Here is a 15,237-nt window from a genome sequence, read left to right as displayed (position 1 = left end):
TCTCAGCTGCCTCAACAGCTGTAAAAATAAAAATACCACTCACTGACTATTAAAACTCGTAGCAGCAAATCCTTCTAGTCACTTTTGGCATGCAAAGCTTAACCAGGAGATGTTTTTACAAAAAACTTAAATAAGTAATTAGAATGGTAGGTGATAAGTGATGATCGAAAAGTATAAAGTCTGATTGTATTGGTAGCATATTTCTAGCTTTGTTATTAAAAGGTAGGAAGTAATTAGAAGTAATTTAATCTTCACTGAAAAGCTTAACCGGTGTTTGTTGTGCAGAACAGCTGCTCATTCATGGAGGAAAATGACCTGTGATCTGCAAACATTTTAATGTAAGAATAATTTTATGCAGGCACTTCAGCTGCATTGATTTCCCGTGGATTATTCAGTCATGTTATTGTACTTGCAGCAGTTTGCAGGATCGTTTACTGAAAAGATGAGTTAGTAATGCCAAGTAACTCAATAAAGGAGGAACCTTCAGATACTTGTGAGTCAGGGGAATCATTCTAGCTCTGGGGCTTTGGGTATGCTTTTAGAAAATATGTGGGTCCCGGTGCAAATATTCGTAATTGGCGCTTAAGGAAATGCACAGGAAACTTGGAATGTACTATAGAACAACATAATTTGTCGTGAATTTGCTGTATGATGGTTTGCTGCTATACACAGTAATAATTTCTGTTTGAATAATTTTTGTCTGCATATCTAACGTATAAGATACGTAATTAGGAAAGACCTTAGATTTTTTCAGCTATGGGGTAGCAATAATTGCCTAGGAAAAAATAGTGTTTTTAGTATTTGTAGCAAAAAGGTGGGAAGCGATCATCTAGTGGATTGCAATTAATTTTCAAACACCTGACTTGCCAAAGGACATTGTTATGGTTCACTTGAAACAGTAGCATATTCCATAACCTGAAAGTCCTGTTACATCCTCTCAAGTGCATCTGTCTTGTGCCATTTATTTTGTGGAGAATTGTGCTGGCTGCTGCACCTCATACCCCAAACAATGCAAATTATACATTTACTGGGAAGAGCTAAACTCCTATCTGTGTGTTCTTCTGAACTGAGTATATTTTAATTCTGGTCCTAGATTACATCAGAGTCAATTTAAATGGTCTAAAATTTTCATACAAAGTCTTTGCCTTTTTACATAAAACATAGGATAGGTTGTGAGTAAATAAAAATTACTTTTTATTCATTTTCCTCCTTTTTGAAAATATCATCTGTTTGATATAAATAAAGATTTGGTTTTGTTTGGTTTATGGTTTTTTTTGTTTTGTTTTGTATTGTAAATACCTTGGGAATGCTGTGCTGATTTCTTTGTGCAGTTCTGCCACCAAGACAACTAAGCCACTGACTGAGGCTCTAATTCCAACAGCTTCAAGTTAATGCTTCTGCTGTGAATGTTGGAGTGGTTCTGTTGTTAACTTGATAAAGAAAATTGAACAGACCATACCAGTCATGTATTGGGTTATTAAAGGTTGTTCTGTTCATTTTTGAAGCTGGCTGAAATAAAATGCAAAGGCAATCTTCAAGCCTGTGTATGAATTGTTCATTTTATGTTATAATAGTTTATCTTTTATATAGTAAATTTGACTTAATCTATAAATACTGTTTTATGTGATTTATTACTATAGAGACAATATTTGAAGTTAATTGCTTTTTGATGGTGAAAAGGCAATGAATTACACAGAACAGACTTTTCCCCCATAAATTCTTCTTTATTTTATAATTACTGAAGTATTTTGTAAGTAAAAATATTATCTCTTTTGGCAGTCATAAGATAAATAATTTTAGCAGTGAACTATTTTTCTATATTTGACAAGATATTAATTATATAAATTCAAAGAATTGGTAGCACATAAAATGACACATTACCAATCTGTGCTAAATTATAAATAGTAGTCTTAAAATGATTTAAAAAGGAGAAAAATCTTTGGTAGAAGTTAAAAGTTTACAACATATAACTGCTGAGTTCGCTGAGGAAAAATTGTGTCACTGTTGTAACTATCAGGAAAAGATTTATAAAAAAATGTTAAGGTGAAAATGGCTAAGCTGTTGGAAAAAAAAAGTTCCTGCAAAGAAAGACTATATATATCTTTCTCTATACGTATCTCAACTTGAAAATACCTTGTGGGTGTATTGTATAGTACTTATGTAGCTCATAGAAGTGAGTGTTCATAGGAATTTGACATATATATGTTGTCAAAGCAAATTATGTTAAAAATGTGTAGCGTTTGGTGCTTGCAGCTGTAAAAGTACTGTACTACAATTGAGAAACATATGAAAACCTGCAGATGCTAGACTTCTCTGTTATTGAAAGTAAGTTTTTCAAGTTAGACATTATTTTTAAACATAAACCAAAGAAAAATACCTTTAATCTTTATTTATTGTCAGCTTTATTGCATGAAACCCACTTTTTATAAAATGGGGCTTTATTGACAACATCTTTGGAAAGCTTCTTTTGAAACTCGTTATCTAAGCTCTGAGTCAAAAATTAGATTTTATTGTAAATGAGATTGTTGTGTTCATTATTAACCTATAGTAGGTTTCACCGTATTTTTACAATAGTAGGTAATTTACAGCTGAAAATCCATATGGGGAAGTAATAAATAATATAGATACAATAATCATCAACAAAGTGATCTGAAAAAAATTTTCTTAACTGTTTAAACCCCCACTTTAGTTTATGGCTGCAGCATAAATAAATCTGAATAAAAGTCCAGAACAGAAAGTGAAACTCTGATATGATAAGTTTTCTCTCTGAAAAGTTCTTCAATTATGTATGTGGTTTTTAAAATTTTATAATCTGTAAATGAGATGGCAAAAGTCAGAGTTGTAATTGACAAACTGACTGCAATTTAATTAAGCCTTTGCAACTTGTCGTGTGACTTCCTAAGTCTAAATTTTTTAGTTATTGTCAGCAAAAAATGGGTACTCTTGCATGAAGAATGTTCCTATGATTTGCCTTGTGTAATGGACTTTAATCTTATGTTTAGTCTTCTTTTTATTATAATAGCTATTATATCAAAATAAAAGTTCTATCCAGCTCTTCGTGTTCATATTAGTCTTTAATATCAACTTTTTGATTATCACCCTACAGAAAGTAAATTCCTGTACTGAAAAAGGAGTTGTAAGATCAGTGATCTCATATAGGAGTCATCTGACATTCTAGCAGTTGTCAGTTTTTTGGGGTACTTGTAGTGTTGCAAAATAGGAATAGTATTGGAGAGACCCTGAGGATGTGAAATGTTGCAGAAATAATTTCTTTTTAAAGGACAGCTTTCTCACTTAGGAAGTATTCTACATACCAGTAGAAATGAAAAATAATTTTAAAAAATCCTGTTTACTAATTTCAATCCATGCCAGTTAGACGGGAAAAATGAACTAGATCCAAACAATATGGAAGTAAAGAAAGTAAGGCTATGGTAGAGGGAAAGACTGAGTTTGAATCTGTTTGATTTGCTAGCTATGCATTAAATAGTCTTATTTACCAGTATGTACCAAAGTGTTTGCATTTGAAGATTTGTTTACTATGACTGTGGAATTGTAGCGACTCCCTTCAGAGGAACGACAGGCTGGAGCAAAAAAATTCTTAAACTGTTTTCTTCTTGGCCAGGTGCCTAAGAGCACTTCCTCCAAACAGTGGATAAGACTGCTTTATTTTTCAATACATTGCAGACGGATGAGTAATGTTTTCTTTCACTAATGCCCAGTAATGAATTGCTTTTCTTATTTTATCCTTTTTGTACAACTGTGTATCTCTATAAATGTCTGGAGTTCTCAATCATACACTTTAAAGAGTTTTACACTCAGAACTCTGATTTAGGAATGAGTACCTGAATCTCTGATAGAAGTAAAATATACTTTTAAATAAAGCTAAAATAAACTTGGATAAAGTTTTCTATATTAGCACACTAGAATATTGTAATCTAGGGAAATAGATTGAGCATACCAAGTACTGAAGGATCCATTTCACGTGTGATCATGCAGCATCCAGCAAGTCCTTGGTTTTAGCCTTAGCCTAACAATCAAGGCATGTGATTGTTTTCAAGTGGTGTGTGTGTGATGCATTTGACTGACTGCTATGAATTTCAAGAACAGTTTTCTACTGTGACCTGTGCTCTTAAGTTGTTTTGAAAAGTCTTCGTAAATGTATATTAAGCATCAAATGTTGAGATAGAATTATGCGACCAATTATAATGCCTTTATAGAATATAATCATGTATTCTCCAGGAAGCTTTGAGGGAAAATTAGGCAAATGAAGGAAAATTGGCAAAGGTCATATTAAATAACTGAGGCCAGAATTTGGCCTCTGCAGTTAGGAAGCAGAGCAAGAACAGCAATTTAATGATTTGTTTGATTTTTTTACATTAAGAAAATATTAGATTGATTGAACTAATAACTATATATGTTGCTTTTTTAAACATTTATGTTTCTAACAAAACAATAACTTTTTACTTTAGTTGAATTTTGGAAGTTACAGATATCCTGCTAAATGAGTAGGACTTTTTCATACAGATTTTCAAAACTGAGTCTAAACTATTTTACACTGAATCAGAAATCCCATGCCTACTACTTTACTTTACTAAAAACCATGTAACTTTTATGGTTTTTTCCTAACATCTTTACTTGAAAAATATCAGTTTGTTTAAACTGTCTGTCTCCTAGATAGTGGTCTCTTTTGGGTACTTGAAAACAGCAATGCAGGACTGGGAGGTTGTGGGTCTAGAACACACTTGCATGTTTTGTGGTAATGCAACCTGACAGGTGGATTGGGCAGTCAGTTTTGAGATGGTTCAAAAACTATTACCTTGTCTTATTGGGCATTTACAACATGAGAATCAAGGACTCTTTAAAACCAAAAATACCTTTGCCAGCAGGTTGGAATAAGGCATCATGATCTACCTTGTAGACAGATGAAGGATTTATTACTCTCTACTTCCCAGTATTTTGTTCTAAAGAGAATCTTTCACTCAAAGACAGGAGTGCCTGGAAATGGACCTCAAAAATATTTATATTGTTTGCATATATATATTTTACCTCAGACCTACTCAGACTGTGAAATTTTCTATTTGAATTAGTTCACTATTAAGTGTAATTGGTACTGAGTGCAGTCACACAACGTCTTGGACTTACTACTTCCATTCATTGTCCAGAAAAACGCACTTCACAATGCTGGAGTGAAAGGTTGAGATCTCAGTGTGTTACCAGCACCTTCTATACTGCCAAGTACTGTGACGTGTAGAAAGTACAGAAAGTTAAACTGCCATGAACTGCAAGGCAACATGCATTCAAAACAGTTCATCAGTCTGAGAAAACACTTAGCACTGTCTTGCAGAAAAGCATAGCTTTTTAACTATTTTCCTTGTGGGCTTGGCAGAAAAGGACCAGTAGATAATCATCTTCCATTTTGCTGAGCCAAGTACAGGGGGAGTTGGCCAGGATGTCTCAGTTGCTGCAGTTCATAAAGGAGAGACCAAGGAGAGACCAGGAGGAGGCATGTTTTATCCCTTCATTTGTCTGCTTTGGAAAGCAAATATCTGTATTTAAGAGATGGGGAGAAAGGGAGCTGATAATTAGCATCAACATCAGTTTGATCTGGCTAGGTTATTTCTACATCTATGTCTTACAGATTTTTGTGGTCCATGCTATCACTCTGGTACTTGAGAGTAAGAAGATTGAAACCCCACTATTTATTTGGTTACTAAGTCTGATAATGTTACATATTTACAGGTTACCTCCAGATTAGTGTGGTATTTTATGCCTGACTAGGTCAAGTAATGAAACTCTAATAGTCATTACCAAATCTGATCTCCAAGTAGAACACAAGTTGTGGGGTTTAGAGTAGAGCATGGCTTTGACTCAAAGGTTCGAGATATGCAAATCCACTTAATTTCCATAACTGCTTAGTGCTTAGACAGAGCCTTAATAATCTGAGTTTAAAGAAGTTTGAATGTGATATTCATATATTCAACAAATAATATGCATTCTTTGATTATATAATTTTTCTATAAGTTTAAAAGTGGCACAGGAAAGAGACTCTTACTCCTTTGTTCCTAAAATATTTGTTTCTTGGCAGCAGTTGTCTGGATGTATAGCAGATGTACTAAATATAACCTGCCTATGATTTAACACAGCACACATGTAGAAAATGAAAATAACATTAATACAAGTTGTTATTTTAATAAGGACCTTTGGGCAAAAGGAAGCACTGTTCTGGGTCTCAACTACTTATTCAGTGATATAAATAGAAGTTTTGAGTTTCCGGGACTGTCAGTCTGGCAAAGTTCATTTGACCTCAATTTGTGATGCCTGAAAATAATGTCCTCACTAACATTCATTTTGTATTTCTGTTAACAGGAGGAATGCTTTTTGAATTTAGAAGCTCCTATTTCAAGAGTGTGTGGGTATGACACTCCCTTCCCTCACATCTTTGAGCCTTTCTACATCCCAGACAAATGGAAATGCTATGATGCTCTTAGAAAAATGATTAACTACTGAGCAGTAGTACAGGTATGTGTAGTATGTGAGAAATCATATCTTATACTGACAGTTTACCAGTAAGGATTCTGAGAGAATAACTGCAAGGTTTGGGAGTATAGTACTACTCTTTTATTTAGTTAGTTAGTTATAATAAGAATTGCCTTTACAGCTTTGGGCCTTCAGTCTTAAGGGTATCTGAATATTTTTAGGTACTGCCATCGAAGTCAGTGTTAAAAATTAATTACCTTGCTTAATCAATCGGAAAATGAAACATCTTCAATCCTGAGAAGTGATGAGAGTATGAAGTGAAGGGTGAAAGGAATACTTATGCAGAGAATATATTTTCATCTCTATTAGAATACTCAAGAGTTACTTCATAGGAAAACCACAGTGTTAAATTTTACAATTTTTCACTCCTCAGGGTGACCTGTAATCCTGCAGGACTAATACCACCCAATTTACCCTGACTATTGGGTCTGTATTTTAAACATACACAAACCATTGAAAATACATGAAGTATCTCTACTGTCTTACAATTCTGCTGTACAGTTATAAGGCTAATATTCAATATTTATTCTAAAAATAATTTTTCTTTATGGTCTTTAATACAATTTGATCATGCTTGAAGATTTCTGTTTGCAGAGTAGCAAGACTATGAAGTAATATATATTTCTGTGTCAATCACAGTCTATAACATCTTTTGTTTCATTGTAATGTTACACTGAGTAGCATTTGACTGTGGGGTGGCTGGTCAGGACTTGGGATTTTATGTGGCTGTTGGAGAACTTCTGGTGTTTCATGACCATAGTTTAATAGTTGAGAAAATGTGTCAATACAATGTATTCTCTGCTTCCTTTAACTGAACAAAGTAGCGGAATTTTTGAGAGACAGTCTTGATGGATCTGAACTAAAGAGAAAAAAAAAAAAAAAGCCTCTTTTCCTTTGGAATAAGGAGAATCTGTAATGGGCAGACAGGGGATTTTTAGCTGTTGACACCAAAGACAGGAGGGCCAAGGTGGGCCCTATATTAGGGGCGCCATCTTCTGTCCATTTTACCTCTGCATTAAACTGTGAATTAAATTTAAAGCTACGGATAGAAGGTTGCCAATACTATAATGTTAATTTCCTTTGTATGCATAATTACTTCCAGGAGACTTTTTTGCATTCCACCCTGTTTGTTTCCCTCAATAGCTGATAGTGGAGTACCTAAGTGAGAAATGGGACTGCTGCCAGTCAGGAAGTGTCTCCAAAATATAAAGTAGTTCCACTTTTCTCAAAAACCGCTTGTTACTGACATACCAGAGCATTTAGTAGAATCACAGAATATCCTGAACTGGAGGGGACCCATCAGGATCATTGAGTGTAACTCCTGGCACTGTGGAAGACACCCCAAGGATCACACCATGTGCCTGAGAGTGTCGTCCAAATTCTTCTTGAACTCTGTCAGGCTTGGTGCTGTGACCTCTTCCCTGGGGAGCATGTTCCAGTGCCCAGCTGCCCTCTGGGTGAAAAACCTTTCCCTGATATCCAACCTAAACCTCCCCTGATTCAGCTTCGTGCTATTTCCTTTAGTCCTGTCACTGGTTGCAAGAGTGAAGAGATCAGTGTCTACTCTTCCTCTTCCACTCAGTCTCCTCTCCTCCAGGCTGAACAGACCAAGTGCCCTCAGCTGCTTCTCACACAGCTTCCCCTCAAGGCCCTTCACCATCTTTATTGCTCTCCTTTGGACATTCTAACAGTTTAATCTCTTTCTTACTTTGTGGTGCCCAAAACTGCACACAGGACTTGAGGTGAGGTTTCCCCAGTGCAGGCAGAGTGGGACAATTCCCTCCCCTCCCAGCTGGTGATGCTGTTCTTAATGCGCCTCATTTCATTGGAATTAAAACTAAAGCTGTTTTCTGACCTGTCATCTTTTCTGTAGAATATGCAGTCAATGCTCTCCTTTTATGATGGTTGTCCTTGCCTTTTATCTGGGTTGAAGTAAACTTACTAAAGATCTATTTTCTTTTTTCTTTGGCACCTCTGTAACAAAGTCAGGGAATCTCTCGTAAAGAGAATGTCTTGGTTGTATCTGTTCCTTGAGAGGAGTTACTGGGCCATGCTAGGTAGCCTCTGATCCATTACTTTTCAAAGGAAACTAAAGGACCAAATATTGTTACTCCTGTAAGAAAAGGAAGACAAACTGAGGACATTTGCTGATTCAGTGACTTAGTTAATCCCCTGTTCCTCTATAGGATGAAAAAGTGAGGGAGGTATAAACTGAAAAAATGGGTTCTGAGATGGCATTGAATTGGTTCACAATCCAGTTTCCACACTGGAAGTCCACACTAAACCTGGTCTAAAACATGGAAGTCATCTGTATTTACAATTGTATTTCTCTTGTGGACTGGACCACTCACAAATATCAGAGGAGGTTGTTGGTCAGCTGAAAATGGGGATTTAGCATGTCAAGGAACAGATTTATTAGGGGTTGTCTGAAAAGCAGAGTCAAGACACAGAAAACTCTGCTTTCTGGTTTGTCTAACAAAACCTCCAGATATTTGGGCCCATAGCACCACATCTTTTGGTTGGTGTGACTAGATACTAGTGTCACAGAATGAGCTTCTCAAAGTTTTTCTATGAGAGAGCATTAATGTGTCTTGTTGTAAGGCACATTTCAGGGGAGTATTCCCTGATTTTTCTGTATGCTACACATTGCTCTTACGTATTTGACACAGCAGTTGCAATAGGTCCCCATCCTGCTGTCACCTCCTCAGAGTTTGCCTGTAAGGTAGCCCACGTATGTTTCTGAGAAATGAAAGGGTTGATTTACATTTGCTTCTTTTTGTATTCATTTTAACATCTATTACTTGCCATTGGTATGGAGTGATGAGCTTATGTGTTCAAACCATCTCATGTGTAATTCTAAGAAATGGTTTTACAGTCTGTGTGGATTTGAGAACAGTCAGTCCTTCTGGATCTGAGAGAAGTTGGGCCCCTTCTTGTCCTACTGCTGGAGAGACAGAGGAGCTAGCAGTTCCACGTGGTGAAGAAGGGCATAGCGTTGGCTTTTGAATTACAGAAATGGTCGAGCTGGTGTCGTGATTGAACCCCAGCTGGCGACTCAGCCCCACACAGCCACTATCATTTCCCCTCAGTGGGATAGGGGAGGGAGACCTGGAGGAGTAAAAAAAGCTGGATGCTGCGGTTAATAATTTCTGAAGTTAGTATTATTATCTTAATGTACGTTTAGTTTTATTCAGCCTGTGTTGACAGCATCTCACACATGGATAGTTGCTTATCTTGAGATTGTCAGTGCAGACGGATTTCCTGCTTAAAGACAGTGTTTGTTGATGTGTCTTGTGTACCTCACCAGTGATACAGGCAAGAGCAAAGTCTTTGTCTTTCAGCAGCTTCTTAGTTATTGAAATTTATAGCTATGTTAGCTGTAAGAGAAATAGCTTCCAGGTAGGCGGCTGTGTTCCAGATAATTCTCTGTAGCTGGAAAACAGATAAAGATAAAAAAAGCAGGGAGATTAGGATGGATATACATTTCCTGGGTAAATGTAACATTGTCTGACTGTTTGTTTAGGGAGGGTAAAAAAGAAACCCTAAAAGAAGAAACAAAAGGTAGCCATGAAACAGAATAAAATAGTGACAAATTTTATAAAGCATGCTCTTGTTCACAAATATGTTGAGGGATGACTGTAGCATAGAAATGGCAGATAGCTAAATGCTTTTATGTTATCTTCTGCAGCTTTTACTACCACATTTGTATATTTTGTTCTCTTGTCAAATTCTGAATTTTAAAGCCTTCCTTGCTAGTTTACAGTTTACGTCTGTGAAAGGGTGTGTGTTTTTGGAGAGCCATTGTTACTGTTGCAAACCTAGTCTCTAAAAATGCAAAGTTATCACACTGAACTTCATTGCAGAACTATTTCATGAGAAGTTTAATCTTAGGTGATGTTAGGGGATCTTGAGGGGTTGATTTAAATTTGTTTTTCTTTCCAAGCTTGCATTTGAAATTGGTTGTGCTGGGAAACAGGAAGGGACCTGTTAGGTACTTTTGTTAGTAATTGTGTCTTCCTTGCACTCCTCGATATTCGGCTGGACTTCATACAGGTTGACTTGAGCACAGGAAAACTGTAATTCCTCTCCCTGTTTGATAAATAAGATACGAGAGACTGTGCAAGATCTTTTTAACTTGAGACTAATGGCCAGTTTTTTTCAATACATAAATCACAAATGTGGCAGGCTAGACTGTGTGGTTAATAATGTGCTGACTGTAACCCACTAGAATAAACAACCTCCAGAGGCTTAAGTAGCATGCAACATTCCTGGTTTATAATCTATTTCTGCTGGATGACAAAAATCATGAAGTGGCCAGTGAATCATGTCTTATTTACCACCAGTGAGTGGTAAATAAGAATCAACATATAAGATACCACTCTACTTGAGCTATGAGTTAGACTGTTAGTATGGTTGCTGCAAGTCTGTATTTACGTTCAGACCTTGCTGAGAATTCATGACAGGTCAGTAATGAAATTATCTTTAAAAAAATCCCTGTAAACAGGAAAGGTGTTGACTACAGTTTTTTTACAAGACCCCTCTTATCTGTAATAGTAGAAAGATAGTCTATCTAGTAGAGCTTTAGAAAAAATACAAAACATTTTCTTAACATTCTAGAGTGGGAGAGAAGACAGTTCTTCATAAATTTTTTTTCATAAATGGCAATAATTAGTGGTATGTTGACACTAGGTATCATTTGCAGCATTTCTAACTTCTGTGGGTCTACCCTGGCAGCTTTAAGGATGTAATATAGTATTTAACACAAAATGAGTAAGTAATTGGTAGTAATTTGCTTTAGTTCATACACCTTGAAGTTAAGACATTATGAATTTAAGGAATAAGATTACCCAGGAGTTTGCTGACTTTTTAATGTGCAAATATTAGTTTCAGTCTTAAGATTTATAATTTACTTTGTCATCTTTTTCTGCAGGGAGGAGAAGAACAACGGGGAAATACAGAAGCTGCCTTCAAAACTCTTGACACTTTAATCAGGTCTTTTGGGTTTGGAATTTACATAGCAGACTTTTCTTTTGACTCAGTTATCCTTAATATTCATTTTGGCTTTTCTTCAGCAAGTTCAAATTTTCCTTAATTATGAAATCAGTGATGGGCAGGTGATTGTTATAGTAAGTAGTTTCAGATGTATTTAAAGATATTCCAGATGTTGTATGAATATTGCACATTGCCATGCTTCACTAAGTTCCATCTAGACTTCACTGTGTAAATATTAGAAGCAAAGTTTTATTCAATAAAACATATGATGCTCATGTTGTCTCTTAGTTTTCCTACTGTTCCAGAAAAACCCAAAGAAGTTATTTGAATGTGACTGTATTTTCAACAAAATAAGCCCTAGACAGCCAGACCAAGTTGTGTGATGGAGATGTGCTTTAACTAGTGGCATTAGTGTTTCACTTGAGTGGCTTCATGCAAAATAATCTCTAATGCTGATTTCCCTTTCTGCAATGGGAAGTCCATTTTTCTTGAGAAGGGAGGAGAGATTTTTGTGCTTTGCTGCTATAAGTGAGAGGCTTAATTGGTACATCTTTGCTGCAATATCCTTTCCTCTAGAAATTGAATGTGTCTGCTACTAAGCAGTTGAGCAAAAAGCAGTTCCTCATCTTCTTGCCTGCTTTGCTCTCTGTACAATTCAGTCTTACGCTGCCTTGCTTCTTATCGTATGAGGTAAGGTGTGGAGGAGCTGGGGAGATGGATGCCAGTAGCCAGATAATCACATTTCTGTGATAATTCAGGGGGATCTTCCAGAGAGAAAGAAGATTACCTTTGTATTTTTAGGACAATCCTCGAGATGACAGCTGAAACACACCAGGGAGAAAGCTAAGGGGGATAACTTCACTGTGAATATCAGTGGATCTATGGAAAGTGCTAAATTATTACCTTTTCAGGTCCAACCATTTTGTGTAAGATTCTGCGTTCATAGTTTGTGCATTCCCTAGAGAATCCCGCAACTGATAATGAAGCTAGTTGTTAATGTGTCCAATCAAAATGAGATTGTTGTCAAGTCTTGTAAGTCTCCTGTAAATGCCACGTATAGAACTTGTTTATTGTTTGAAATAAGATGGATGCATTACATTTTTTTTTTTTTCCTCTGGATGGAAGCTGTTTTGGGCATATGAAGAAAAATGGTTTTGAAAATTATTTCTGTCTTTGTAGAACATCAAGAGATATTTTAGTAACTGTATCCTAAAAATGTACTGTTACTGTATTTCAAAGCACATAAAATAGATGAAATCATAGTACTGCCTTAGCAAAATATATTTTGGTAATTAATAGCCTTAATACAATATACTTTGTATTTACAGTTTTCATGGATAAAAGTGATTTCTAATTTAGTGCAAAGCTTAAGTTCAAGTTACCTGTACTGAAATATGGAATAATATATTTCTTAATAAACATGTAGAAAATATCTGCTCTTAATGTGGACTGCTACAATCTGGTTGAGGAGCAGGTTTTGTATTTTTGGTGACTGGTGTTATGTCAATTTTGATAGTATTAAAAATTGTTCCTTTCTCCTCTGTTTTGGGTAATGGAGTGTTTTTCCCTGGCAAAGATAAAATAGGTGCTGCTCCCAAAAGCCTGCCTAGATGGCAGTATTCACTCACGTAACCTGTGCTTAAGGATGGGGCTGTTTCAAGTGCGTGTTATGGAAAAATTACAGTTCTCAGTTGAACAGGAAGGTGTATGCTGGTACATACAAATAACTGTTTCTCATTAAGTTTCTTTATAATAAAATCCAAAGACAAGTCATATTTTGTGGTTTTTAACCATTTAGGTCTCCTAATTAGATATTCTCATATTTAACCTGGGCAATGATTGTTTCACTTTAAGTAATTCCTAAAGGAAAAATCATGTCACTACTCCTTGCTGACAGTCCAGAAAACTGGTTATCTATCTAGTCATGATCATTTAACACTAATTGCTGGAAATAGTTACAGTACAAAGTGTAATGCTGGGTCCTGAGATTTTCGTGAAAGGGTTGCCAAGTACTGGAACAAGTTGCCCGAGGAAGTAGGGGAGTCACCATCCCTGGAATTTTTTAAAACATGAGCAGATGTGACATTAGGGACATGGTTTAGTGGTGGACTTAGTAGTGCCAGGTTAATGGTTGGACTCGGATGATCTTAGAGGTCTTTTCCAACATAATTATTCTGTGATTCTATGAAAGACATACACAGCCTTCATAGGACCTCAGATTTATTAACTGCAGATGAAAGACTTGTATCCTCTTCTGTCATCTAGCTCAATTAAGACTGTAGTGCCATAACCTCACCGTAATAAACAATGCACTGATTATATAAAAATGGGATTTAAATCATTAGAGGTATTCTTCCTCATGGAAGTGCATGTGTTTATAAGAGGATTAGCCAGCAGTACATTCTCACTGCAGTAGCCAGGAGCCTTGACACAATGACCTCCTGCTCCTACGGTCTGATAATCAATTCTGAGTCCGTTAATCTTTCCAGACAGCTTTCTTGCTCCCGTAGCTAAAACTCGGTGTTCCTGGTGCACTGGTATACTGCAGAAGCTCTGTTCCAGCCACATAACTTCAGAGGCAGCAACTGAAAGGAATCCATTCAGCAAGCTGGCAGAGATTGTTATCACAGCAGCTCATGGGGTTCAGTGAGCATTATATGTTCATAACAAAATAAGCTGACACAGTCTGTAAGCTCTGCCAGATTTCAGCAGACCCGAAATAAGGATGCAATTCTTTTGTAGCTCTTTTTCAGCTTAGCTGCTCTGCAAGATACATGTTTGTTAGATAGGGGAGAGCTACAGCTGACTTCAGTATAAACAAGATTTTTAGAACTTGGTTTGGTTGCTTATGCTTTGGCATCAAATACCATTTGAGACACCCTGGGGTATCCTGCATGGTCTCCATGTCTCCAGCTGCTGCTTCCATAGGTCCTATGTGATATCTGCCAGCCCCATGTGTATCTTGGGTGCCTTAGGGCATCTCAAATGGCAGTAGATGCTGGCATTCAGGCATCTAAATGGAGCTCTTTGTTTTCTGGAGTTTTGGATAGCTGATGTCTGACTATTTTGCTTTGAGCTTGCATAAAATGTCAGCACTGGCATTCCTTGATTTTCCAAATAAATTGCTCAAATTTCCAGTAAGTACATCAGGTGGGATACATGATGTTGGATTTCAAAGAAAGTATTGTCTCCTAGGTGATGGGCTGATGCTTCACTGGGCTATTAATTTCTCAAGGTGAATAATCTAGTGCAAAACTCCAGCCTTGGAGCTGTTACCTGGCTGGAGTTGGTTGCCGTAACTCACAAGGTTTCTGATGAATATCTAAAGATAATGTGGGCAGGACCCAGTCCAATTTCAGCAAAGCCATGAGCAACAGAGGTGAGTTAATGGGAGATGAGTCCCTTGCTTTCTGTAGGCTGTGTGTGGGATTCAGCTCAGGATTAAGCCACCTAAAGGTGTCAAGATCTAGGTGTGTATGGCTGAGCAGAGCAGTGGAGCTGGTACTAAGTTCCTTTAAGGTAGTCTAACTCATTGTGCAGGCTGAACTCTTTCTGGTGCCACATTAGGTGCTATAAGGTGTCCTGCCTAGCCCTTGGCTGCTTGTCTGCAAAGGGTCAGGTCTCCTATCAGTCCTCAGTCACACCTACTCAGGTACTTCTTTCACCATGCGCCAAGTCACCTGAGGCATCATTGCTAGAAGTGGGGGC

The 15,237-nt window shown here is 36.8% G+C and overlaps 1 protein-coding gene across 3 annotated transcripts in view; it reads left to right on the top strand.

Moving 5' to 3' along the window:
• BCKDHB (branched chain keto acid dehydrogenase E1 subunit beta) overlaps positions 1-11,804 on the top strand; it is a 112,022-nt gene extending 100,218 nt beyond the window's left edge. Inside the window, exons 10-11 of one of the 3 annotated variants that reach the window (XM_085056445.1) lie at positions 6,367-6,519; positions 11,468-11,804. In XM_085056445.1, coding sequence (XP_084912571.1) covers positions 6,367-6,507 — 141 coding nt within the window. In that variant the 3' untranslated portion in view covers positions 6,508-6,519; positions 11,468-11,804. Of the gene's footprint in view, positions 1-6,366; positions 6,524-11,467 lie in introns of those variants that run through there. The other 2 variants (XM_085056446.1, XR_014851030.1) reach the window with 2 other exon arrangements.
• The last annotated feature ends 3,433 nt before the right edge of the window (positions 11,805-15,237 follow it).

Source organism: Lichenostomus cassidix, chromosome 3, assembly GCF_008360975.1.
Source record: "Lichenostomus cassidix isolate B80296 chromosome 3, HeHo_3.0, whole genome shotgun sequence".
In the NCBI taxonomy this organism is placed as follows: domain Eukaryota; kingdom Metazoa; phylum Chordata; class Aves; order Passeriformes; family Meliphagidae; genus Lichenostomus; species Lichenostomus cassidix.
The sequence above is the reverse complement of the archived record's forward strand: the minus strand, read 5'-3'. Positions and strand labels throughout refer to the sequence as shown.